Below are 22813 nucleotides of genomic sequence, written 5' to 3' on the forward strand. Positions count from 1 at the left end.
ATCCATGGAAAAAGCCAAGTGCGCAGTCACACCACGAGTATTAATTAAAAAATTAATGATGATCATCTGATGAGCGCTGCCTGCAGCCTGGGGGTCCCAGCACAGGGAGGACGTGGAGCTGCTGGAGCGAGTCAGGAGGAGGCACCAGCATGATCCGAGGGATGGAGCAGCTGAACTGGGAGGAAAGGCTGGGAGAATTGGGATGGTTCAGCCTGGAGAGGCTCAGGGTGACCTCATTGTGCTCTTCCTCCTTTCTCCTGCCCCGAGGGTTTGGTGGAACAGCTTTGGAAATGCCTCCCCTGCACCTGCTGGTGGCTCCATGGAAACTTTGGTGCCCAGCCAGCCTGGCTCTGGTGCAGGACAGCAGGACAGCAGCACCCGGGCTCTGGCATTGTCCCTCAGCTCCTGTTGCCCCGGCAGCCAGCGAGGGGGGACTGGGAATTCTGGCCCACGAGGGGAGGTGGTGGAATCTCGGGATCTCCACAGAGCCTGAGTGGGATGGATGTCTCCATGGGCTGAGGCTCTGTGGATCCTGAACGGGCTGAAGGTCCCCAGATCTCAATTACGCTGAAGCTCCCTGGATCCTGGTCAGGGTGAGACTGCCTGGATCCGAAACAGCTTCAGATCCTGAACAGATTGCGGGTCCCCAGACCCCAAACGGCCTGAAGCCCTGCATCCCCAGCAGGCCGATGTTCCCAGCCCGCTCCTACTGTCCCACGATGCTCTGATGGACACGGTGGAGGCTTGTGCCTGCAAGGAGCAGCGTTTGCTGCCCATCCCGGCGGTACCTGCTGCGTTCCAGGGGAACTGCAGAGCTGTGCTGCCCTGGGGCTCAGACACCTCCCCCGAGCCCTCTGGAGCCCTCGGAGCCGAGCCGTGACAGATGGACGGGGTGAGCTGCTCGCAGCACGGCCAGCAGCTCCCGCGGGGATTACGGCTCCCGGAGCCGGCGGTGCCGCAGGGAGGGAGCGGGCACGGCTGGGCTGTGATTAACCGGGTTCATTAACGCCCTCCTGGCCCCGTTCGCCTTCCAATCCCACCCCCTGGCCTTTGCAGCTCCAGCTCCGGCCGGGAAGCGCCAGAGCGGGGTGAGAGTGCTCTCGTTGAGATGCAGAACTGCATTTCTGCCATTTCCAGGAGCCAGGGGACACGGTCGGAGCCAAGGGACCGGGGGGAGGGTGGGTGTGGGTGTGCGTTGGCATTTCAGCCTTCCCTGCCCACTCCCACTCCCTATTCTTCGGTCTCCATGGAGTCCTGAGGGCTTTTTTTGGATGCCCACTGTTGGATCTGCTCTGTTGTTACTATTGCTCTTTGTAGCTGGAAATTTTTAGGACGGAAGGTGTGTGTTGTATTTGGGTTGTGCTCCCAGGGTGAAATTCCACCTGGTGACTCCTGTTGGACCTCAGGTGGGTCCCAAACCATGGAGGTGCTGGAGCTGTCAGGGATTAAGAGCTCTGTGAGTGTTAATTCTCCTTTCCCTGCTCGAGAGCAGGAATCACCTCCCTCCTCCAGCTCTGTGTCCCTTGGGAGGAGCTCCTTGGGAAGGCAGCGAGGCTGGAGCTGGGTGAGGCACCAGAGCTCCCAGGAAAGGGAGGCTCAGCTCAGCCTCAGCTCTGACCCAGGGCACACTCTGCTTTGCTCTGCTCTGGAAATCTGGCCCAAAGCTTTTTCCTCCCCTTCCCTTTCCCTTTTTTCCCCCCTTCCCTTTTGGCTCCATCCCGGGATGAGGCTGTCCCCACCTGGCTCCTCAGGGGAGCATTTCCAGCAGCTCAGCAAGAGAGAAAGGCTCGGCGTGGGGGAGTTATATCATTTATATCATTCTTTATATCATCGTTGTTAAGAGTAGCAGGTATTGATGTACAATGCATCTGTCATCTTATTGTGCTTCCTATGAAAATGTGTGTACATAGTACAGATACCGGAGAGAATTCCACACTTTATACACTTGAAGGCATTCAGAGATCAGTAACAGAAAAAAAATGGCACAAGAACAAGGCCTAAATGCTACTGGATGGGTATCTACACTGGCATGATGCATATAGATATATATATATATATATGTACACATATATATATAGTCATATATATTATATATAAGAAATATAAAATGCCGATGACATAACAAAAAAGCGTTTTCTTCCACAGGTGAGCCTCAAGGTCAAATCCCAGCCCCATCTTTAAAAGCTTGAATGGGAAAGAGAAAGAAAGAAAATAAATAAATGAAATGTGATGAAACATTAGGAGAAATCCATAAGAAAATTTATGGATGTGGCCGACCCGTCGTCTTTGGGTGATCGCTGGATACAAAGGACTGACCCCCAGTTCCTAATTTTGGTCAGGAAGCAAATAATAAGAATAAAAATGACAAGAATAAAAAACAAAACTGCAGTTTAGAAAAAAAAAATTACTAAAAAGACTTATTGCAAAAGCTCTTAAAGATAAGTAGCACTTGGGCCCGGGGAGAGCTCTGGCCTGGGGGCTAGGAGACGGGCTGGGGGGGCCAGACAGGGACCCCAGAGGGGACTGGTGGACTCTGACAGGCCTGGGGGGCACTGACCCAGTGGCCACAGACCCCAGCCAGGACAGGGCTGTGCCAGGGAGGGGCAGCAGAGGTTCTGGGAACCCACAAACACCCCAAACCCCCGGGGCAGCAGCTTTTGGGGCACAGCGGGGCTGGAGCCCCAGAGCCCCCTGTGAACCCCAAGGGGTTGGGGCTCTGGTGCCTGCCCAGCCACGGTGGTGCCAAGAGGGTGTCCCCAGCTGGGGACAGATGGGACCAGGAGTTTCCTTGTGCCCTTCTCCCCGAGGATGGCCGGGTTTGGGGCCACAGGGTTCCCTGTGGGCAGGAGGGACCGCGGGGCAGTGCTGGAACTGGCCAGGCTGCCCAGAGCCCAGGAGGGGCAGGCAGGGAGGGACGGTGCCCGGTGTCCTCAGGGCCCAGGTGGCACCTCCCAGCTGAGCCCCCTCCGGTGCTCCAGGGGCTGCTCCCGGGGCAGGGCCAAGGGAGACGTTCTGGGCAGGTGGAGCTGCTGCGTCTTCGTGCTGGGAGCGCCCGGGCTGAGGTCCCGGGGGACAGAGGGGCTCTCCAGGGATTCCCAGGCTGCTGCCCTGTGCCGGGCACGCCAGGGGCTCCCCGATGAGCCCCCCAGCAGGCACAGGGGGCCCAGCAGGCGCGGCCAAGGCGTTAGAGTAGGATGAGCATGGAGACGATGGAGGACAGACGGACAGGGCTGTGGATGGAGACTGCGGCCGAACGGCTGCTTCTTCTTGGCTTCTGGGTTTTAGTTAAAAAGGCTGAGGGGAGCCAAGGGGGAGCCGGGGCAGGCCCGTGCCCTGGCCCACTGTGCGTGTCGCTCCCGCTCCGCGGGACGGCCGGGCTGGAGCATCCTGGAGTCTCTGAAGGAGCAGGGCAGGCTCAGAGCAGCTGCCGCGGGGGCTGCGCCAGGGTCTGGCGTTGCCCGACCCCACTGCCCGCCCCGAAATCCGAGGCCGTCGCTCTTGTCCGTGTCCCACCGTGCCGAGGAGCAAAGGCCCCCTAGATGTGTCTCTCCGCTGGCGCTGGCAGGGAGAAGGGCAGCTCTCGCAGGGCTTTGGTAGCTCAGGTTGTACATCCAGACGTCGGTTAGCAGGTGAAGTCCTCAAAGGTGCCCCGGGCCGGGTGGTGAGGTAGGATGTTGGCTGCGTACGTCATGCCTGCTGGGTGCCCCCGTATGCTTTCACAGGGATTCTGCAGGATAAACGGGATTTTGGGGCCGCTGCTTTCATCCAGGTTCTTGCAGAGACCCAGTGCCATCCCCCCACAGCATCTCTGCCCAGGCCTTCTGCTCCTTTCCCAGGGGCTCCCCAAAACGGTGACTCCCCACCCCCGAGCTGCAGGAGGGGACAGGCAGAGGGGACCCTGCTGTGCCCCACACTCACGTGGCGCTTCACGTCGTCCATGCTCAGCGCGACGCCCTTGTCTGTGTTGTTCCTCTTGTGGTTCTTGCGGCACTTGCCCCGCCGGCACAGCCGGTGCTTTATCACCTGCCAGAGCCACGTGTCACCCCCGTGGGGCTCAGGGGTGGCCCTTCCCCACGTCCCACACGGGCACAGCCTTGGGATGGAGGAGACACTCACCTCATAGGCGTAGTCAAACAGCTCCAGCACTGTGAGGATGCTGGCCCCAATGAACAGCCCCATCTGCCCTCCAATGTCACCTGCAGAGGAGAGGGAAACCACCAGGGTGGCCTCAGTCCAGAGCTGGGTGGCAGAGGGAGCAGAGAAAGGGGCAGAACTTGTCACCACTGTGACTGGTGCCTGAGGTGCCCTGCTCCACATCTGTGCTCTCAGCTGTTCCTGGTGCCTTGGGAACAGGCCATGGTGACAGGGCCAGCACGAGGCCACCTCTCTGGGGGACTCTGGCTGGGGACTGTCACAGGGCTCCCCAGAGCCACCAAGACTCACCCAGCAATCCTGCCACCTCGTACGCCTTCTTCTGCTCAATCGTCTCGTAGTTGAGGGCTTCAAAGAAGATATCCAGCACCAGGATGTTCTCCCTGTGCAGGACAGAAGTGGCATCAGGCTGAGGTTTGGGATGGAGGGACCGGACCCTGCTGCACTGCCGTGTCTGTGGCACCTTACCCGATGTACTGCTCTGACTTGTTGTACTTCTTGGCCAGGTACTTGGCCGAGGCCTTGCTGGGGATCTTGACCATGGAGAGCTCTTTGCCGTAGCGGGTCATGTTGCAGGGCATCTCACAGATGCAGTACTCATTGTCCTTCTCCACCAGGAAATCTGTGCAGGGAGAGAGGGGCATGGCGAGATGGAGAAACCCAAGGGCGCAGCTCCGTCCCACCCCCGGGGCCGGGCAGCCTCACCTAAGGCCGGGTCCGCGCACTCCTTGTACTGCTCCGGGGTGCAGTAAGGGGCATCGCCTGGGGAGACACAGAGCAGGTGTTCCAGGTAGGAGCACAGCGGAGGGCAGGGCCGGGCTGGGCGGGCACGGGGCTCACCTGGCATGTGCACCATGCGGCAGTTGCAGTTCTCCACCAGGTAGCGGGTCTCGCAGTCGATGCGGCACGCCGTGATGCTGTAGGTGTCGTAGAACTCCGAGTCGCCCGCCACGGCCTTGCAGTCGCCCCAGGGAGGCGGCAGGTAGATGAGCTGGGAGGGGAGAGAAGCCGGCAGTGAGGAGAGAACCCCCTGCAGTTCAGGGACAGACACCCTCGTGGCACTGGGCCCCAGGACAGGGCCTCCCCTCCATCCAGCGTGGGGACAGGGACACAGCGAGGAGGCTCTGCTCCCACAGCACAGGGTGGGAGGGGACATCCCACACCTGCCCAGTTCCTACCCGCTGCTCCTGGCAGGACACAAAGGTCTGGAAGCCGGGAGCCACCCCGAAGCCCAGCTGGTCGATCAGAGGGGGCTCGTCCTGGCTGTGGATCTGCACCTTGATCCCGGCTTCGAACGAGGTCTCATCTGTGGCAGAGAGAAGTGGGGTGAGCACAGCACTGTCCCTGCTCCGAGGGGCTGTGCTGAGCCTGCTGGGAGAGGGACCACAACTTCTGCCTCCCACACTTCCCCTGGGCCAAGTCATTCATCCATGTGTCCATCTATCTGTCCATCTGTTTGCTGCACCATGTCCTTGTCCCCCCACCCCGACCCCCCTGCTCCACACCCAGGAGCGTGGCAGGGAAAGTATTTGACTCTATTTATAAACAAGTGATGGCTGCGTGTCTAAACGATGGGGAGTTGCCATGGCAAAGAGCAAAGACAAGGAGGAAAAGGGAGAGAAAAGAGCAGAAGTGATGAGAAATGGAAGGAGGGAAGAGAAGGGAGCCTCAGGGATGTGGATCTGTGGTCTGGGGAGGTGGGAAGGGGCTGGGGAGGTGAGTAGGGGCTGGGCAGCACCCCAGGAGCTGCTGGTGGCTGAGTGGGCCTGCTGGGGCAGTGGGTTACCTGTTTCCCCCCACACTGGCAGGTACTCGTCCTGCTGGATGTCCAACATGATCTCCAGGCCGTTGCCAGTGCCCCCCTTCATGGTGATGAGCCGAGGCTTCCCGTCCTGGCCTGCATTGAAGGTGTAGCACTTCCCATAGCGGGTGAAGACCTGCGGGAGAGGACACAGGGCTGAGGCTGAGGCCCTTCTGTGTGCAGCCACAGCACGGAGCCAGGAGAGCGTCCCCAGCCCCAAAACTCAGCCATCCCAGCCTGGGCATGGTCCGACCTGGGCTCCTGACCCACAGGATCTCTCAGTGCGGGAACTGCCCATCCTGGCCCTGGTAGAGGAGGAGATGTTCCCACAGGGATGGACTCAGAGGAGACGCTGCAGATTACAGCCCCAGAGAGCCCACGGCAACTGTGGCTCCCCAAGGTGGTGGCACTCAGCCTGATGCCTGCACCAGCGCCTCCTCCAAGCCCTCCTCCATCCCTGCAGAGGACAGGGCTGGATGGAATCCTGGACCCCCCATCCCTCCTCAGCTGTTCCAGCTCTTGCCTCTGGCAGCCGGCACGGCCCCAAAACCATGGAGCTGCTGCCAGCCTGGGCCAGGGGCATGTGAGGGCAGTGGGCTCACACCACATGGTGCCCCACAAGCCCTGATGGCACCAGGATGGAGGTGCCAGGCACCTCCTCAACAAGCACAGCCCCGGAGATACGCTCCATGTCCCACCAGAGAGCTCCACAGCCGGGGCCGTCCCCAGCTCTGGCAGATGGAGCTGAAATATCAGCCAGTCCCCAGAGCAAGCTGCAAGGGCACCATCACCTGGCCTGCCTGATCCGACACCGAGCAGCTCCGGAGCTGCTCCCTGTGCCGGGCCACCCTGGGGCTACTCACCGGCGCAAAGTCCCCGGGGCCGCAGCGCTGGCCGCGGTAGCTGCAGCTCAGCAGCATGTCCTCCAGCTGGTGGCAAGTGCGGTTAAAAAACCCGTACAAATTTAGGGGCTCGTCCTCCTCCCAGGGTCCCGGCGGGGCCGGGGTGAAGCCCAGCTCCATCCCAGGCTCGTAGTCCACCAGAGGGGCCACGTAGAGCAGGTCCTCATGGCTGAGCTGCGAGAGCCGCACACGGTTGATGTTGCAGAAGGTGACGGCGGGGAAGGTCATCTCGGGGCTGTCCTCCTCGCTGAGCAGCGTGACGTGGTGGTACTCCAGGTAGTAGGCGATGCGGTCGGCCACCTGGTAGAGGAAGACGGAGAGGGAGAGGAGGAAGGCCAGCGCCCACAGCGCCTGCCGGGCGCCCAGGCTGCCTTCCACGAAGATGTGGCTCAGCCCGTGCAGGGTGCAGCTGCTGGCAAAGGCCACGAAGTCTGTGGTTGCCCCTGCGTCCTCCTCGTCCTCTTCATCCTCCTCCTGCCCATACAGGAACTCGTCTGCTTCATCTTCTTCCTTCTCGGTGGCTGCAGCATCTTCTGGTGCTTCCTCACTGGAGAAGGAGATGGTGCAGAATATCTGGAGAGGCATGGCCCAGCCTGGGGGTCCCAGTTGTAGTGTGGAGGTCCTGGCTCTGGTACGGGGGTCTTGGCCCGTGCCCTGCCCCAGCCTGGGGGTCTTCAGTCAGCTCCTCAGTAGAGAGGGGCAGGGGAGAGCAGGGGAGGAGGAAGGGGCAAGTTCAGCGAGGAGAAATGGAGAAGGGAAAAGGAGTGAGACGGGCGGGAGTGAGGGAGAGGAGCAGAGGGATGCTCGGAGCCAGGAGGGTATATCAGGAGCAGGAGGGGAGGAGGAGCGAGGGGCGGTTCCGCGGGCTCCCCGGGCCCCCTGGGACCGGCCGGCTCCGGCTGCCAGGACAGAGCAGAGACATCACCGCCTCCAGAGGCGCCGCGGGAGCTCCCGGGGCCGCCTGGGGGCCGAGGGGCTGCCAGGCTGGGGGCACGCAGTGTGTGCAGGTACCCAGTGCTGTGTCCCCACGCCGTGCCCTCCATCCTGGCGTGCTCCAGCCCTGGCAGCCCGAGCGGCTGCTCCAGCCAGGCCCAGCCCTCCCTGCTGGGTCCCCGGCTGCCTCCAGAGCCGCCGTATGCCAGGCTCTCTGCGCTCATCCCCAGGCCAGCTGGAGCCAGAGGTTTTCCCAAAATGCCCGTGACACTGTGCTGGTTCACTGGTGGTCCAGGTGGGGGGAAGGATGCTGTGCTGTTCTCAGGCTCCTACGATGCTCCTCCTGCCCTGGCAGTGCCCATCCCTGCAGGCTCTTCCCCCTGTGCTGCAGGGCACTGGCGCGTGCACGTGAGAATCTGGCAAATCCAACATTCCCAGTGGTGTGAGGTCTGTCCTCCTCTGAGCAGGGCTGGTCTTGGCAGGATTTGGGTGCTTTCCAGGCAACGAGTCCTTCTGCAGAGCCCCGTCAGTGCTGGGCACGTCACCTCATGCTTTGGATTCCAGTGGGGCACAGGGAGGCCCCTCTTCCTTCAAGGAATGGCTCCAGGCCATGTGCTGCTGAAACAGCTGGGCTGAGGGTCCCAGGGAGCAGCTCTGGTGCAGGATGCTAGGATGGAGATGCCGGGAGCATGGGTGTCTCCTCCCTGCAGCAGCGCAGCCCCTTCTCGTGGTTTGCTGTTTTCCTGTACTCAGCACTTCATAAAAGCATCCAGAGACCACAGAGCAATCTCCAGCCCCATCCCGGCACCGGGGGAGAATCTAAATCCGGCAGCACTTGGATGTGCAGAGGCTGGATGGGAGCTTTGGGCTGGTGCCTGGGTGGAGAAGCTCACCCCAAGCCCTCAGTTCAGCTGCTGTGGCTCCTTCCCTGTGCACCCTGCGGGGTTCCTGGCCCCTGAGCACATCCTGGCACACATGGACACCACAAACTGGGAGAACAAATCAGTCAGGAAGTCAGTAAAAATCTGATCTGACACCAGCACAGTTATCAGAGATTCCTGGGCAGGTGATGCTGGTGGAACAGGCACTGGGGATCCCTGCCAGGGGCAGTGATCCATGATGTGACACTGGGGTGTCCCATCCTGGGGCTTCCCAAGCTCAATATTCCCTTCAATAGGGCCCTTGTGTAAGAGGAACACTGGCAGATGCCACTTGGGGACCTGGGAGAAAGAATGGATGACCTTGGGGACGAGCGCCAGAGCCACGGGATGAAATTTCATCAGACCAAGATCAAGGTTAAACCTTTTGGGAGCATCCCAGAGAATGTGAGATGAAAACTTTGCCTAGAAAAGAGAGTCAGGAAGGTGAATTGGGTGGCTGGGAGCCACCAGGACACGGGGGCCAGGTCACAGGTGCCCCGTGTCTGTGTTGGGGATGAGCTGCAGCCGCAGGGCAGGGCTGTAACAGCATCAGGGCTGCTCAGGGCAGGGGTTTGGAAGAGCTGGGCTGCTCCAGCCCTGTGGGAGCAGGCTGGGAACACACTGGGCTGATCCCACACAGGCTGGCACGGAGGATGCTCGGGACAGGTAGGAGCTGTCCAGGGTTGGGCTGGGATTTCTGCTGCTCCCAGCTCTGGCACTGGGTTCCTGCGCCATGGCTGTTGGGGCGAGAGGAGAAGGGAAGCAGAATGAAGGGATTGCAGGCTGAGGGGGGTGTTTAGCCCCTCAGGGCTCGGACAGCTGAGCCGTGCTGCCCGGGGCCAGCGGGCTGTCCCTGGTGGTGCGAGCGAGGGGCGGATCCGCTCCCTCGGCGCGGGGAGGTTTAATGTGTCTTCTTGGGAGCGATTGCAGCAGGGAGAGAGAGAGAGAGAGAGAGAAAGATGCTGTAATGAAAACATTCCATCATCGACTGGGGCCATTAACCTGCTTCGCTCGGCTTAAACAGCTCGCGGGGTGCGCCGGGGCTGGAGCCCAGCAGCAGGGCCCGGCTCCGGTTACCGCCACCTGTCCCAGCGCCGACACCCGAGCCGGGTGAAGGTGACCGGGGACGGCCGCAGCCTGGGGCACGGCGGCACCAGCCAAGGGGAGCGCGTCCTGACCCCCAGACTGGGGACAAAGTGCGGCCGTGTGTTGCAGGCAGGGGGGTGCCGTCCTGGTTTGTGCAAGTTTTGGAGATGCTGGAGGAGTCCTTGGGCTCGTTCCAGCTCCTCCCTCGCCGGGAGTTATTTTTACCCTTTCTCAGGTAAATCTTTGGCGGGGGCGAGGGACGGGGGATGCTATAATTAGCCGTGACATCAGCCCCCGTGGCGGGTGCTGGGGTGATGCCGCCACACCCGAGCCGGCGCTGGGACCGGGAATGCTCCGTGCCCTCCTCCCCGCCCCAGTGAGAGCTGCGGGATGGGAGGAGGAGATGGGTTTTTCCTGCCTCCAGCACCGTGTTTGGCCACTGTCCCGGGGCGGTTCGGCCCCGCTCGCGGCTCTGCGGCTCCTCACGGGCCTGGGAAAGGAGGTTTCCCGGAGCGGGGGAGCACGGAGGCGGCGGGGGGGGAAGCGGGAGCGGGATTTGACGGCAGCAACAGCACATTTCACAGCCTGTCACGCTTTAATGGCAGAGGAGATCAAAGCCGGGATGGAGTTATTCATAGAGATAAACCAATCCCCGAGGAGGCGAGGAGAAAACAACATTGCAAGCTCTGTTATCCCAGGTCTCCGAGCCCCGGGGAGGCTGTCGCCGAAAACGCCCCGGGAGCTGGACCCGCTCGGTTTTGTGACGGGCACTGCCCGTCCCTGCCAAGGACTGGCTGAGCTGGGGCTGAGCTGCCCACGTCATCCCTGGGGGTGCCCGCAGGTCGGAGCTGGCTGCGAGGAAGGGATGGGATGAGGGGTGGGATGAGGCAGCCAAAGCAGCGCGTGGGTGTGGACATTTGGGGCAGACGGAGACCCCACGGCTGGGTTGTCCTGCTCCCACCACGCACCCGGGTGTGTGAATCCAAAGGCAGAAAAATGAGGTTTTCCACGTGTCTTGGCCCAGGGATGTGCTTTGCAGCTCCCGGAGCTGCCAAGATGGTGGTGGAGGCACCGGCAGCGCTGCCACCGCTGCTCCGGGCGGGATGAGCCGCTCTGGGACGGCTCCAGGGCTGCAGATCCCTCCCTGACCCCGGCCAGAGACAGAGCAGAGGCAGCCAAGCAAGGTGGGATTGCCCGGGCAGGCGGGATCTGCGCCGGGACTAATCCTGCACCCCTTATCAGATGCTGCCACCTTGCCTCGGCTTGCTCCGCCAGCCAAGCCGGGCGCAGCTTGTGTTATCCGGCCCTTTATCCCCCAGATTAGACGCTTCACAGTGGATTAGCATGTCACATTCTAATGCAGAAAAATTGATGATTAAAAAGGAGTTTTTCCTCTGTATTATTCCCCACCTCCGCCTCCTCTCCACCCCGTCCCTGCAGGCCCACCAGCCCCAGCCGCGGGCCCCGCTGATGCCGCGGCGCTGGGCGATGCCAGAGTCGCCCCCTGGATCCAACGGGATGGGAAACGGGAAGCCGCAGGTGCCTTTTTCACACCATATCCCGACTGCTTCTGGTGGCGGGGTCCGGTACTCCAGGTGCCTGTGCCATTCCAGCCCCGTGTTCCCAGCTGCAGACTCAGCACCTGCAGCACAGGACTTTAATAAAAAGCACATTATGGTGAGTAATGTGCTAAGTGGACTTCATTATAGAGCCAGGGCCTCCCTGGATCCCGTTGTTCCATATGATTTCATATCAGATGAGCCTTATCTCCTCTCCAAACGCTTCCATTTAAACTCTATTAATCTTTCAAAGCTTTCCTGGGCAAGCTCTTCCCAGCCAGCCCTGCCGGGTGCCGGTGCTGCTGCCCTGAGCACTGAGGCCACCTGCAGCCACGCTGGCCCGGGGTTTAGGGGGGCTCAGCCGGGCCCCCCCCGCAGCTCCATGGGCAGTCCAGCGTGTCCCTGGAGCCTTGGCTGTGATCCGCTGTGACGGCTCCGCAGCCGCCGCATCCTCCTCCCCGGGATCTGTTTACGCTCCTATAATTGAACCTGTTTGTAGTGCTGAGAGCTTCCCGGTGATTTCCCCGCTGGCAGTGTCCCTCTGTGCCGTGCAGGGCTCACCAGGACTCCACCAGGACGCGGAGGGTGCTGCCGAGGTGTCGCTAATTCGCGGCATCCGGGATTATTCCCGCCGACCCTGATCCCAGCGCCTTCCCGTGTTTCCTGCCGATCGCCAATCTCCCGTGAGCAGGTTGTGATTTTTTCCGACATCCTTCACAATCGCTCAACCGGTTCATGCAGGCAGATCCGAGCCGGCAGTTTTATTGGAGGGGGGAAAAGCCCACGGTGTTCCGGTCTGGTTTCCTTGCTGCGCTCGCTCGCTCCGGCTCCACACGTATCATGCTTTTCAAATCTAATCTAATCCAAGCAGAGCAGTCACACAGCCCTGGCATGTGGTGCCTCTGGAAGGGTCTCCCTGTCCCTGCCAGGAGAGTGGGGGTTTAAAATCCCTGATAAATCACAGAGTGGGTGGGAACACCCTGCCCCAGCTCCGTCCTTGGGCTGAGAGCGTGGATGCAAACACACCAAACACTCTATACAGAAAAAACCCCTCCAAAAATAAATAATTGGTTATAATATCCAAGTGTCAGGGCTGTATAAATAAATAAGAGCCAGTGAGGAGCTCCTTGAACCCTGGCTGGAGCAGGAATTGCAGCGCTGCCTCGGGAGCCCCGGCCAAGCTCCACAGGCGATAAAACACAGGTGGCTCTAAACAGCCAGAGATATTAAACTGAGGCAAAAAGGCCATGAGCCAGTTCATTTCCTGGCTCGGGGGATCTGCCCCCTCTAGCATGGCTTCTCCCCACTTGATATCAGGGAGAGAGGGAAAATGGCACCAGCAGGTTCTGGGCAGGTCCTTTGGATCCCTCAGAGAGCACCTTGCTATTGCCCAGCCTAGGGCTGGGAGAAACACCAAAGGGAGGCTGAGGGGAACAGCTTGGAACCCCTCATCTGCTGCTGCTGTCCAGGGCTGTGCTTCCAGCCTTGGATCCCTTGGGACACACGTGCCCTGCCCTCAGCTGTGAAATCCTCACCTCCACTGAGGTCAGATACCACTCGAAAGCCTCCTCATCTCCTCCAGCAGCCACAAATGCCATTACAGCTTATTAATAATCATTAATAATTCATTTGTTAATGAGTCTTTATGTGCAAAGGCATTACAAGAGGAACAGGATTGGCCAGAGGTGCAGCTGAGATGCTCTGAGCTCTTGGCACGACACCTCTGGGTGTGTGTGGTGCCTCCAGCTGTGTGCGGCACCTCTGGGTGTGCAAAGTGCTTTGGGGTGTGACATCTCCACCCGTGCAAGGGGCTTTTTGTGTGTGTGACCCCTCTGGGTGTGTGCAGAGCTTTGGGGGTGTGTGACCCCTCTGGGTGTGCACAGTGCTGCTGTGCAGGGGGAGATGCTGGGACTGGGCACGGCCCCTGGGCAGAGCCAGGGACTAAATGACACTGCCTGAGCCTGACCCTGATCCCACAGGTCCTTCTCCTCTTATCCCACCGTTTCCCAGAGCTCTGAGGTGCTGGATGCGCCACTCACAGCTCCAATGAAGTGGCTGTGGGGTGCAGGCACGTGGTGGCCTCTCACCGTGCCACTGTGTTCTCATCCCTCTTGTTCCTGATCCTCTTCTGCCCCATCTTGGCCAAGATCAGTGGTGGTGGGCTCAGTGGGGCTGGTCCCACGGCGCCGGGGCCGTGCTGTCACTGTCCTGCCGCAGAGGGAGAGTGAGGAGCAGCCAGCTTCCCATGAGAGTCCCATCCACGTTTGTGTCAGTGTGGGGTGAGCAAAACCACAGCCCAGAGCTCCCCTGTTCTGCCTGAGCAGGTCTGGGAATGCTTGGGTGAAGCTGGGACAAGGAGGCAGCTGAGGAGCAACGCCTGAGTGTCTCTGCTCCCTGCCCGAGGGCGAAACAGCTCACGGCTGCTTTCCGGATGATTTCCTTTGAGCAAAATACAGTGATACGGGAAAATCTCCGAGCTGCCGAGCAGAGCTGGGGCACTCCCAACCCGCTGCACTTCCCGGGAGAGCCGAGTCACCACCAGCAAACGGCTGCGGTCCCGTGCGCGGCGGCTCCTCTGCTCCGTCACCTCCGATTATCTCGCCCGTGTCCCGCTGGCTTTGCTTCATTCGTGTGGTAAACGGGGCAGCCTCGAGCGTCAAACCCTGCTGCTGGTCGGCCGCGGAGAGAGGCCGATGTGGGGAAGAGTTTGGGCGGAGTTTGCCGGTGATCCAGGTGAGGATGCTCAGCCGGGCCCCTGGGGACACCACCGGGATGCCCGAGGTGAATCAGTGCCCAGAAACAACGGATACGTGCCAGCAGTTTCCAACGCTTATAAGTTATTTAGGAGCCTGTGTGCCGCTTTAAAAAGTGATTTGCATAAATCACTCGAATGTCTTACAGAATTTGTAAATGCACCGGCTCCGCTGGGGACCGTGGTGGGATCTGCTGGGGCTCGGAATGCTGCTGGGAACCAGCCCCAAACCAGGTCTGGGGCCGGTGGCCGTGCCTGGTGCCCACACGCTGTCCCCAAGTTGTTTTTCCAGAGCCAGATGGACCCATGCGGTTTGTTTATTAACTGTCAAAAGCTCCAGGAAATGTCTGGGTATCAGTAATTCCCGCGCCCGGTCTCTCCAGCTGTGTTGGAGATGCTTCTCACTCCGGCTCCGTGATTATCCACTAACGCTGCACGGCGGGGGAGCTCTGCTCGCCGCGGGGCTCCAGCCTTGTGACTGCCGTGGGGGGCTACGGGGGGCCAGGGCTGCGTTTGGGGCAGGGGCTGGGGCCCGGATCCCGCGGGGCTGAGAGCCAAGGGGAGCAGGGGAGCAGCAGCACCTGCGGCTGAGCCCCCCTGAGCCTGCCCTACTGTGCCCACCCCTCCGAGATCCCACGGGGGCTGCAGGACAGCCCAGTGCCCACCAGCAGGGCAGGTTTGACCCACACAAGGGGTTTTTGTCGGGTTTTTGTCAGGGGGAGAAGCTGCTGTGCTCCTGGGGAGGCAGGAGCAGAGCTCGAGATGGGCTGTGGGACGAGCAGGGAGCCCAGGGGTGCAGAGAGGTTTTGGGGGTGCAGAGGGGCACACACTGGGGTGCAGCAGAGTCTGAGGGGTGCAGCAGGATCTGGAAGTGTCTAGTGGGGTTCACCAAGGCGCAGTGGGGTCAGAAGGAGGGTGGGGAGGCCCAGTAGGGGCAGTGGGGTGCTATGGGCAGCAGGATCTGTTCTCCATCACGGGAGCTCCTGCAGTGCCCCGGAGATGGGAGGAAGGAGGAGAGGAGGAGTGTGGTTGGGGTTTGCTGGGATTGCTGCAGACCCTTCCCGCTCCCTGCCTGGCTCTGGCTCTGTGCACCCGGTGTTTCCAGGGCAGAGGATGCAGAATCCAATGCAAAAGGCAGAGGCATGATCTCCACGTCAAACTCAATTCTCCCCAGTGCCAGCTCAGCCCTGGAGCCTCATGGAAACGGTCCAGAGGTCTTAATCCTCTCCAGCTCATCCAGGCTGTCCCATGCTCACTGCCCAGGGCTCTGGGCTCAGCCACCGTGCCCCAGAGCAGGACAGGGAGCTTGGGATGGGGCTCTCCCTGGGGTGGGTTCACAGGGTGTGAGAAGGAAAAGCTGCAAATTCACATTGTGCCACCCCGGGCACAGCCACTCCTGCCCCCCTGGCTGCACCAACCACCCAAAAGGGGCTTCCCAAGCACGGGGCACCTTCCCGAGGTTGTGCAGCCACAATTCCCATCCTGGGGTGTGGAGAGGAAGCTCATCCTCTGCATTTCTCCTTTTTCTCCGGGATTTGGAGCCCAGAGATGGGAGCCTCTCCCTTGCTGGGTGAGGCGCCATTGCCGTGGGTGTGCGAGGCCCCGGGGGAACCTCGCGGTGAGGGGAGGAAGGAGCAGGAGCCGAGGGGGGGCCGAGAGCTCCCGCAGGGGAGGGAGGACTCCAGCTCATGAATAATGAAGCAGGAAGAGTGAAACATTGATCTGTGCTGCTAATGAGGGTGCCGGGGAGCGTGGCCCCGAAACGGGGCGACAGCGAGGGCGAGCCCCTCCTGCAAAGGGAAACACGTCTGTCCCCTGCCTGTCCCATCCCTGTGCGGGGCTCTGGGCACAGCCCTGGGCACAAGGAAACCTCAGCCCACATCCCTCAGGGCCATGTCCTGAGGGGGGGTCAAGACTCGCCCCTCAGCTTTGTGTTTGCCTCTCCAGGCTTTGAGGTCATGCCAGGATTTTGGGAAGGAGATCAGGGCACCTCCCTGTGCATCCTTGTCCCTGTCCTGGGCTGCTGCAGGGGGGAGCTCTGGTGGGCACCAAACACTGCCCTGCTGCTGGAGGGGCTGTGAGGAGCCAGGGCAGAGCTGGGGTGGGCCAATTGTCCCCCCCTGGTCCTTTTAAAGGGTTCACTCTGCAGTTTGGGATGAGTCTGAGCCTGCTCAGCTCCACTGGGGTGTCCCTGTACCCTGCACACAGCTCGGGGGGGACATGGAGGGGGATGAACAATGCCAGGACCCCCGATGTGGCTGGTGATGATGTGGGATGAAGGAGGAGGTGGGAAGAGCTCAAATCATCCCAGGATGGGCTCCTCCACAGCCCCCAGCACGAGCCCCCTGTGCTGGGGGACCCTGTCCTGGCTGCAGGTGATGCTCTGAGCTGACCTGGGCAGCGAGACCAGCCCACAGCCCCCTGGGGGCTCCGGGTGGGTGCTCTGGGGGGCACACGGGCGGTGCCCCCAGCACAGGGGGGTCTCTGCTCTGGTGCCGCTGCTCCTCCACCCGGCAGCGGGACCCGGCAGGAGGCGGCTCCTCCTCTGCCTCGTGTCACCCCAGGTATTTCGGCTCCAGCAGCCCCTCATTTGCATTCGCCGCGGCTGCCCCGAGCCCTCCCTTCTGCCGGGGACAGATAAGGCGGCACCGCGGCGTGTCGGGCCCCGGCGCTGCCGCCGCTCCTGTGCGGCCATCGGCATCGCCCCCGGGACCCCCGCCTGCCCCCGGGACCCCTGGCTGGCCCCACTGACCTCCAGGCTGTCCCCACCGACCTCCAGGCTGGCCCCACTGACCTCCAGGCTGTCCCCATCACCCCCTGGTTGTCCCCATCTGCCCCAAGCTGTGGGGTCTGGGCAGCTCCCAAAGTGCCCCTGGCAGATCCCTCTGGATCAGTGAGGGAACGGGGCCAGCCCTGGATGCAGAAGGGTCCCTGGACACTGAAGGGGCTTCCCACAGTGCCGAGGGGACCCAGGCCCCGTGATGGAAGGTGGGGTCCCACCAGGGCAGCGTGGGCTGATGGTGCAAGCCCGGTTCTGGTCCCCAAGCACCCCCAGCCCAGCCACCAGGCCCAGAGCAGCACCGAGCCCAGCTCAGCCCGTGCAGGGAGCAGCAAGGCAGCAGGAATTTGCTGCTGAGACAGAGTGCCAGGAGCCCATCCCAGCCCCACCACACACAGACCTCCCTGTGCCAGACCCCAAGGAGCAACAGAGATGCAGCAGAGAGCCAGCTTCCTCTAATCAAATCCATTAAATCATCCCAACCTGCTTGCAAGGAATAATCCAGGCAGGAATAACAAACCAGCTGCGAGCCTGTTTGGCTTTTGCCGGTTGAAGGGGATGCAGAACACAGGGATTTGGAACCCAAGAGATGGAGGGAGGCAGCAGGGATGAAGGTCCCTGAGGATGGTTCGGCACAGAAAACGCGACCGTGCCCTGGCAGGAGCCGGCATCGGAACCGGGCACGGGCTGGAGCTGGCCCTGCTGTCGGCCCTGCTGGAGGGGATCCAGCCCCCTCCGGGCTGCAACGTGCCTCCATTTAACAAATAAACGCCTCATGGCTGACAACAGACACCTGCTCGTGGAAAGAGCCCATGACGGGAATTTAATGCCGATGATTAAAATCACCCGAACTGCGCCGGGACTGGGCCCTGCACACACCCAGCCGTGCTCAGCGTGGGACATGAGGGGGACACCCCTGGGCTGGTGACGAGGATGGGGACCCCGAAGAGCGCAGGGACAGGGGCTCCACGCCGGAGCTGCTCGGGAGCAGCCACCGCGGCTGCCGAATTGATTAGGCAGCCCCCGAATAGCCGGCACTGTTCCGTCCCCAGCTGGATGGGGCCAGGCAGAGCGGGGATAAAGGCTTTATTGTGTGCTGGATCCACCAGCACAAGAACAACCTCCATGGCAGGGCGCAGCACGGAGCCACTGGGACCTGTGTTCCCAAGGGATTCTGCCATCCGTGCTCTCCCTGCTTCTCCACTGGAGCCTCCTCACCATGGCAGCTTCCAGCCCGGCACAACCCTGCTTTGCAGAGCCCGAATGATCCCGGGGAGCTGTGCCCACGTGGGAGCAGCCCACGGAGCTGTACGGAGCCACACGTGCTCCTGGGGACAGCCTGGGCCTTCAAACCCCAACGGCACCCCCTTAGTGACGGTGCTGCCGGTCCCTTCCGAGCTGGGAGGAGGCAGGGGCAGCTACAGGTGGGCAAACACCCTCCTTGCATGGGGGAAAGGTGGCACTGGGCAGGGCCCACAGGTCACTCACCACTTTGAAGTCTTCGGGGGTGCACTGCTCCCCACGGAAGAAGCAGGACAGCAGCATCTCCCTGATGTCGTGGCCAGCCCGGTCGTAAAACTCCAGCATGTTGAAAGGTTTGGGCTTGAAGTTTCGGAAGTTGGCCTTGTCCTGCAGGATTTCCAGCTGCTTCTCATCGGCTGTCTGGATGTCTGGGATCTCGTATCTTGGGGGAAAGAGCAGGGAGAGGCTCAGGCCTGGCTGTGGTGGCTGCTCCCACTGGCAAAGGCCACTTGGGGTTCCCAGCAGCGACCCCGGCATGGACTCAGCACAGCCCCACCTTGCACGTGGCATTTCCAGAGCATCCAACAGCACAAAGGGGCCCAGAGGCACATGAAAGATGGCAGAAGGATGGATGAGGAGAAGCTGGGCAGTGGCCACCTTCCAAACCCACCCCACTTGTCCCACTGCTGGTCCAGCAGCACCAGCCCTGGTTGAGGCCATCCAGCCACCTGCCCTGAGCCTTTGGTGGCGTCCTGGTGAGGTGGTGGCCTTGCTGGGACAGGGACTGAATGTTCTGGGTCTCAGCTCTGCTGTCATGCCTGAAAAGCCCTCCCTGGGGCAGGAGTGGGGACAGCAGTGAAGCCTCTTGGCATTGGCATGGGCAGGGAGTGCACCAGGCTCCTGACAGCGGCTTGGCAGCACCGAGGAGCCACCACAGCCACAGGTGAGGGGCTTCCCCAGCCCAAGGAATGGCACCATGCTGGGGTCAGTGGCTTCACCTGCTGGCAGCCCTGGCCTCGCTGCATGGGATGGCTCCCAGACATGGCACTGGAGCCAGGTGTGCAGGATCAGCCCCACAGGAACCAGGGAGGTGGCCCAGGCCCTGCTGCATGTGCTGCACACTGGGGATGGGAGTTGTGTGTGCTGGAGCCATCTGGGGCAGCCCAGCGTGGGAGCCACATGCCCAGGAGCATCAGCAGGACCTGGTGGCTCTCGGCTGCATCCAGACTGACTGAGATGTTACCTGGGGCCGCCTCAAGGCACCAGCACCCACCTGTTATTGAGCAAGGCCAGGAGCTCGCCGGCGTGGTACAGGTCGTTCTTGGTCACTCGGCTGAACCGAAACTCGTTGAGGTTGCAGAAGGTGACGGCGGGGAAGGTGAGCCTGGTGGCTGCCACCTCGTCCAGCTTGGTGACGTGGGGGTACAGGAAGTAGTACTGGATGCGGTTGGTGCAGACCAGGGCGAGCAGGGCCAGCGAGCCCAGGAAGCAAAGTGCCCAGACCACGCGCTTCAGCGAGAGCCGCTCGTACGAGAAGATGTGCGAGAGCCCGTGCAGGGTGGAGCTGCTGGCGAAGGCCTGGATGCTCACGGGCTGCCCGCTGTCCACCTCCTCCTCGTCCACTTTCAGGTCCATCATGGTCAGTGCCAGCAGCCCGGGGTGGCCACTCTGCCGAGAAGGGAGCCCGTGGGTGCCTCGTGGGTGCTGTGGGTGCCCAGCCCACGGCGGCCCCGGGCAGGGATGTGCCCGGCAGCGCCCGCCAGGGGCAGATGCTTTGCTGTGCCCTGCTCTTGCCCCCAAGCCTACATATATATATATACACACAGACATGCATATATATATATATACACATATATACATAAATACATTTATTTGAATGCAGCCTCTTGCATTTCCCCCCCTCCCACCTCCCTGCCCTCCCCATCCCACGGCAGGACTGGGGTGCTGTGCCCACCCCCCCCCCCCCCATCACCATCACCTTATCTCCCCCTCCCCTCCCACCTGCCCCGCTCCCCCTCCACCTCCCACAAATGGCACTGTCGCATCGACAAACAGATGAAGGAATGAAGGATGCAAACCTGGAATCAGGGCCGGCGGCCGTGGCTGGAGCTGGGCTGGTGGTGCTGCCGCTGCGCCGAGGGAGCCGGGCTGGGAACACGGGAGGGAGCGGGAGATGTGCAGGCACCGAGGGTGCTGAGGCACCGAGCCCGGCAGCGGCTGGTGAACCGGAAAAGAAGGGGGGGAATAAAAATAGCCTCGTTGGTACCTTGGTGCAAGCGTGGGAGCGGGGATGCGCCGGGCCCTCGCTCAGCGCCGCGCGGGGGGACCGCAGGCGACCATCGCTGGAGAGGAGGCAGCTGCCGTGTGCGAGGAGATAAGAGGAGGAGAAGGAAGGCGAGCAGGAGGCTGCTTCCCTGCCAAACACATGGATACCTCCCCCTGTGGCTATCTGGGAGCTGGTGATTTCTTCAGATGCATAATCCGCATGAAGTCATTGTCTGAGCGCTGGTGGGGCCGGAGGCCGCGGAGGGGTGAGGGGTGCCGCAGGCCGGTGGGCAGCGAGGAGGAGGAGGAGAAGGAGGAGAAGGAGGAGGAGGAGGAGGAGGAGGAGGAGGAGGAGGAGGAGGAGGAGGAGGAGGGAGAGGCGCAGGAGCGGCGCTCCAGCGATTGCAGGCGCTGGCAGGGGCTGTTGGTGCTGCTGCCGTGTGCATGTGGGTAATGTGTGTGTGCGTGTGCGTGTGCCGCTCCCATCCCCCGCGCCTTCCAGGGATGCTCCGGCTCCTCGCTCCCCGCTCCGCCGGACCCCCCGGCCCCATCCCACAGTCCTGACCCGTCTCTGCCCTGCCGCGGCCTCCCCCGCCCTCCAGGCTTCACCCGTGCTGGCCCCAGCGCCGGGGCGGGCGCTGGGACAGCCCGGGCTTGGTCCTTTTGGGGGGCACCGGTGGCTTCCAGCCCTTTTCTGGCCGCGGGGCACTCGTGTCCTCGAGTGTCCAGCCGGGCTCACGCCGTGCAGCCCTGCTCTGCTGCCTGTGGCCGGTGCTGTCACGCTTGTCACGATGGATGAAGGGACTGACCCTGCTGGGCCCTCGCCTGCTCAGGACACGCCGCCCCTGTCCCAGCCCCGTCCCTCTGCTGCTGTCCCCGGGTTGCTCCCGAGGCAGGAGGCACCGGGGGCTCTGCTCCTCCCCGGGGCAGAGCGGGGGGGTCGCACAGCGCTGCCCAGCTGCCCCCAGTGCCAGCACATCACCCACCCACTGCCTCCAGCTGCACCCGTGAGTGCCCCGGGGAGCGGGGTGCCCTCGTCACCCGAGCTGAGCCCCCGCGGCAGCGGCTCCGGGTGCGGAGGCTGCAGCAGGAGCCCGCCCACTGCTCCCAGTAAGGTGGCTGCAGTCAAATGGAAAAGGATGCTTCAATGTCCTTCACTAGTGCGATGTTGGAAAGGGACAGCCAGACCCCAGGGTTGGCACAGGCTGTGTCCCTGCCCAGAGGTGCCTTCCCAGCACGGTGTCCCCACCTGAACCACACAAACGGGAGCCTGGGCACTCAGGGATACAGCAGGGAGAGGCACACGTACCCTGTCCCCAAAATCCCACGGCTTGGGCACGCTTGGTTTGGTCCTTTTCTGGAGCATCCTCTCCCCTGCCCCAGCAGGATCCCTGGGTTTTACAGCAGGACCTGCTTGGGAGCACCTGGGAGCAACAGAGCTGGGGGCCAGGGACACCCCTGAGCCTGTGCCCCCCCTTGCCAGGCTCAGGGACAGCCCTGCCTGAGCCTGGGGACGTGGCTGCGAGGCCAGGGAGCAGCATTAGCATTCCCAGTTGGCACCAGCTCTGCCTTTCCCCTCCTGCTCCGTTCTGCATCACTCCTTGCCCAACAGCTGCCTGCTCGATGCTGTCCCTCTATCAGCATCCTGAGGGGAGAAGGATGTGCTGCTGGGATAAGGGAGAAGGACATTTAGAGAGTGGTTGTTCCCCCCTCCTCCTTCTCTTCTTCCAGATGAGAAGTGGCTCTCTGCAGTGGTTTTATTGACAGTAAATCCCCGGCAGCGGGGCTGGGCAGGGAGGGAGGAGGTCTCAGGCTGGAGCAGGTGAGCACGTGGATGTTCTTGGGAGTCCTTGATTTCCAAGGCACAAGAAACCCCAGGGAAGAGGCTCTGCTGCTTTCCCTGGATGGAGAAGGTTTCCTGGGGGTCTCGTGGAGCTGTTGGGGCCCCAAGCACCCCAAACCCCTTTTCTACAGGAGCCAGGGAGGAGGAGAGCGGGCAGAGGAAACTTCCTTAGTGCTGGCCCCCGTCCAGGGAGAATGCAGCTGCATCCTTGGAATGGAGTGGAGCGTGGGGACTGGGAGCGTTTCCGTGTTGTTTTTTGGGGAAGCCACGTGAGGGTTGTGTTAATTCCTGCTGGGAGAGACAGGAACCAGCCGAGGGCTGTGGGATGGGTGAGGAGGGAACAGCCCCAGGTGATAACTGCACGACACAAAGGCTTCGAGGGGTGGGTTAGTGAGGGGTGGTGGGGTGTGAGCGGCTGTGGTAGAATCCTCCTGTTAAAAATGGGTGCTCAGAGCACGGATTCAGCAACCAGGGCTCCCCTCAGCCTGCCCTCAGATCTAATTAGAATGGAAAAAGTAATTAAGGGAAGGTGCTGCAGAGCTGAGGCTCCCAGCACAGGCTCTGGCAGACAGGCAGGAT

At 61.7% G+C, this 22813-nt stretch overlaps 1 protein-coding gene across 2 annotated transcripts; it reads right to left on the bottom strand.

The window, feature by feature from the left end:
• Positions 1–1793: 1793 nt before the first annotated feature.
• On the bottom strand, positions 1794–20854 carry ASIC1 (acid sensing ion channel subunit 1). Of its 2 annotated transcripts, XM_077192710.1 has the most exons (13): positions 20393–20854; positions 20205–20274; positions 19400–19794; positions 18373–18568; positions 5939–6089; positions 5331–5458; positions 4993–5143; positions 4858–4914; positions 4621–4774; positions 4444–4535; positions 4117–4196; positions 3919–4023; positions 1794–3727 (listed from the first exon to the last, which is right to left on the bottom strand). In XM_077192710.1, the coding sequence occupies exons 3-13, from the start codon at positions 19762–19764 to the stop codon at positions 3623–3625; spliced, it is 1584 nt and encodes a 527-aa protein (XP_077048825.1). In that variant the 5' UTR covers positions 19765–19794; positions 20205–20274; positions 20393–20854; the 3' UTR covers positions 1794–3622. The 2 variants fall into 2 exon arrangements, with proteins under 2 accessions (XP_077048825.1, XP_077048824.1); XM_077192709.1 differs by lacking the exons at positions 18373–18568; positions 19400–19794; positions 20205–20274; positions 20393–20854 and adding an exon at positions 6817–7695.
• Between the last annotated feature and the right edge of the window lie 1959 nt (positions 20855–22813).

The sequence above is a fragment of the Agelaius phoeniceus genome, chromosome 35 (assembly GCF_051311805.1).
Source record: "Agelaius phoeniceus isolate bAgePho1 chromosome 35, bAgePho1.hap1, whole genome shotgun sequence".
NCBI lineage: Eukaryota > Metazoa > Chordata > Aves > Passeriformes > Icteridae > Agelaius > Agelaius phoeniceus.

Bases quoted from the DNA above. Each gene is read 5' to 3' on its own strand.
- ASIC1 (XM_077192709.1), bottom strand. From the start codon at position 7,440: ATGCCTCTCCAGATATTCTGCACCATCTCCTTCTCCAGTGAGGAAGCA. The intron at 4,536-4,620 runs GTAAGGTGCCAC...TGTCCTGCACAG, and splicing joins AAGTCAGAGCAGTACATCGG to GGAGAACATCCTGGTGCTGG. The intron at 3,728-3,918 runs GTGAGTGTGGGG...TTTATCCTGCAG, and splicing joins TGGACGACGTGAAGCGCCAC to AATCCCTGTGAAAGCATACG.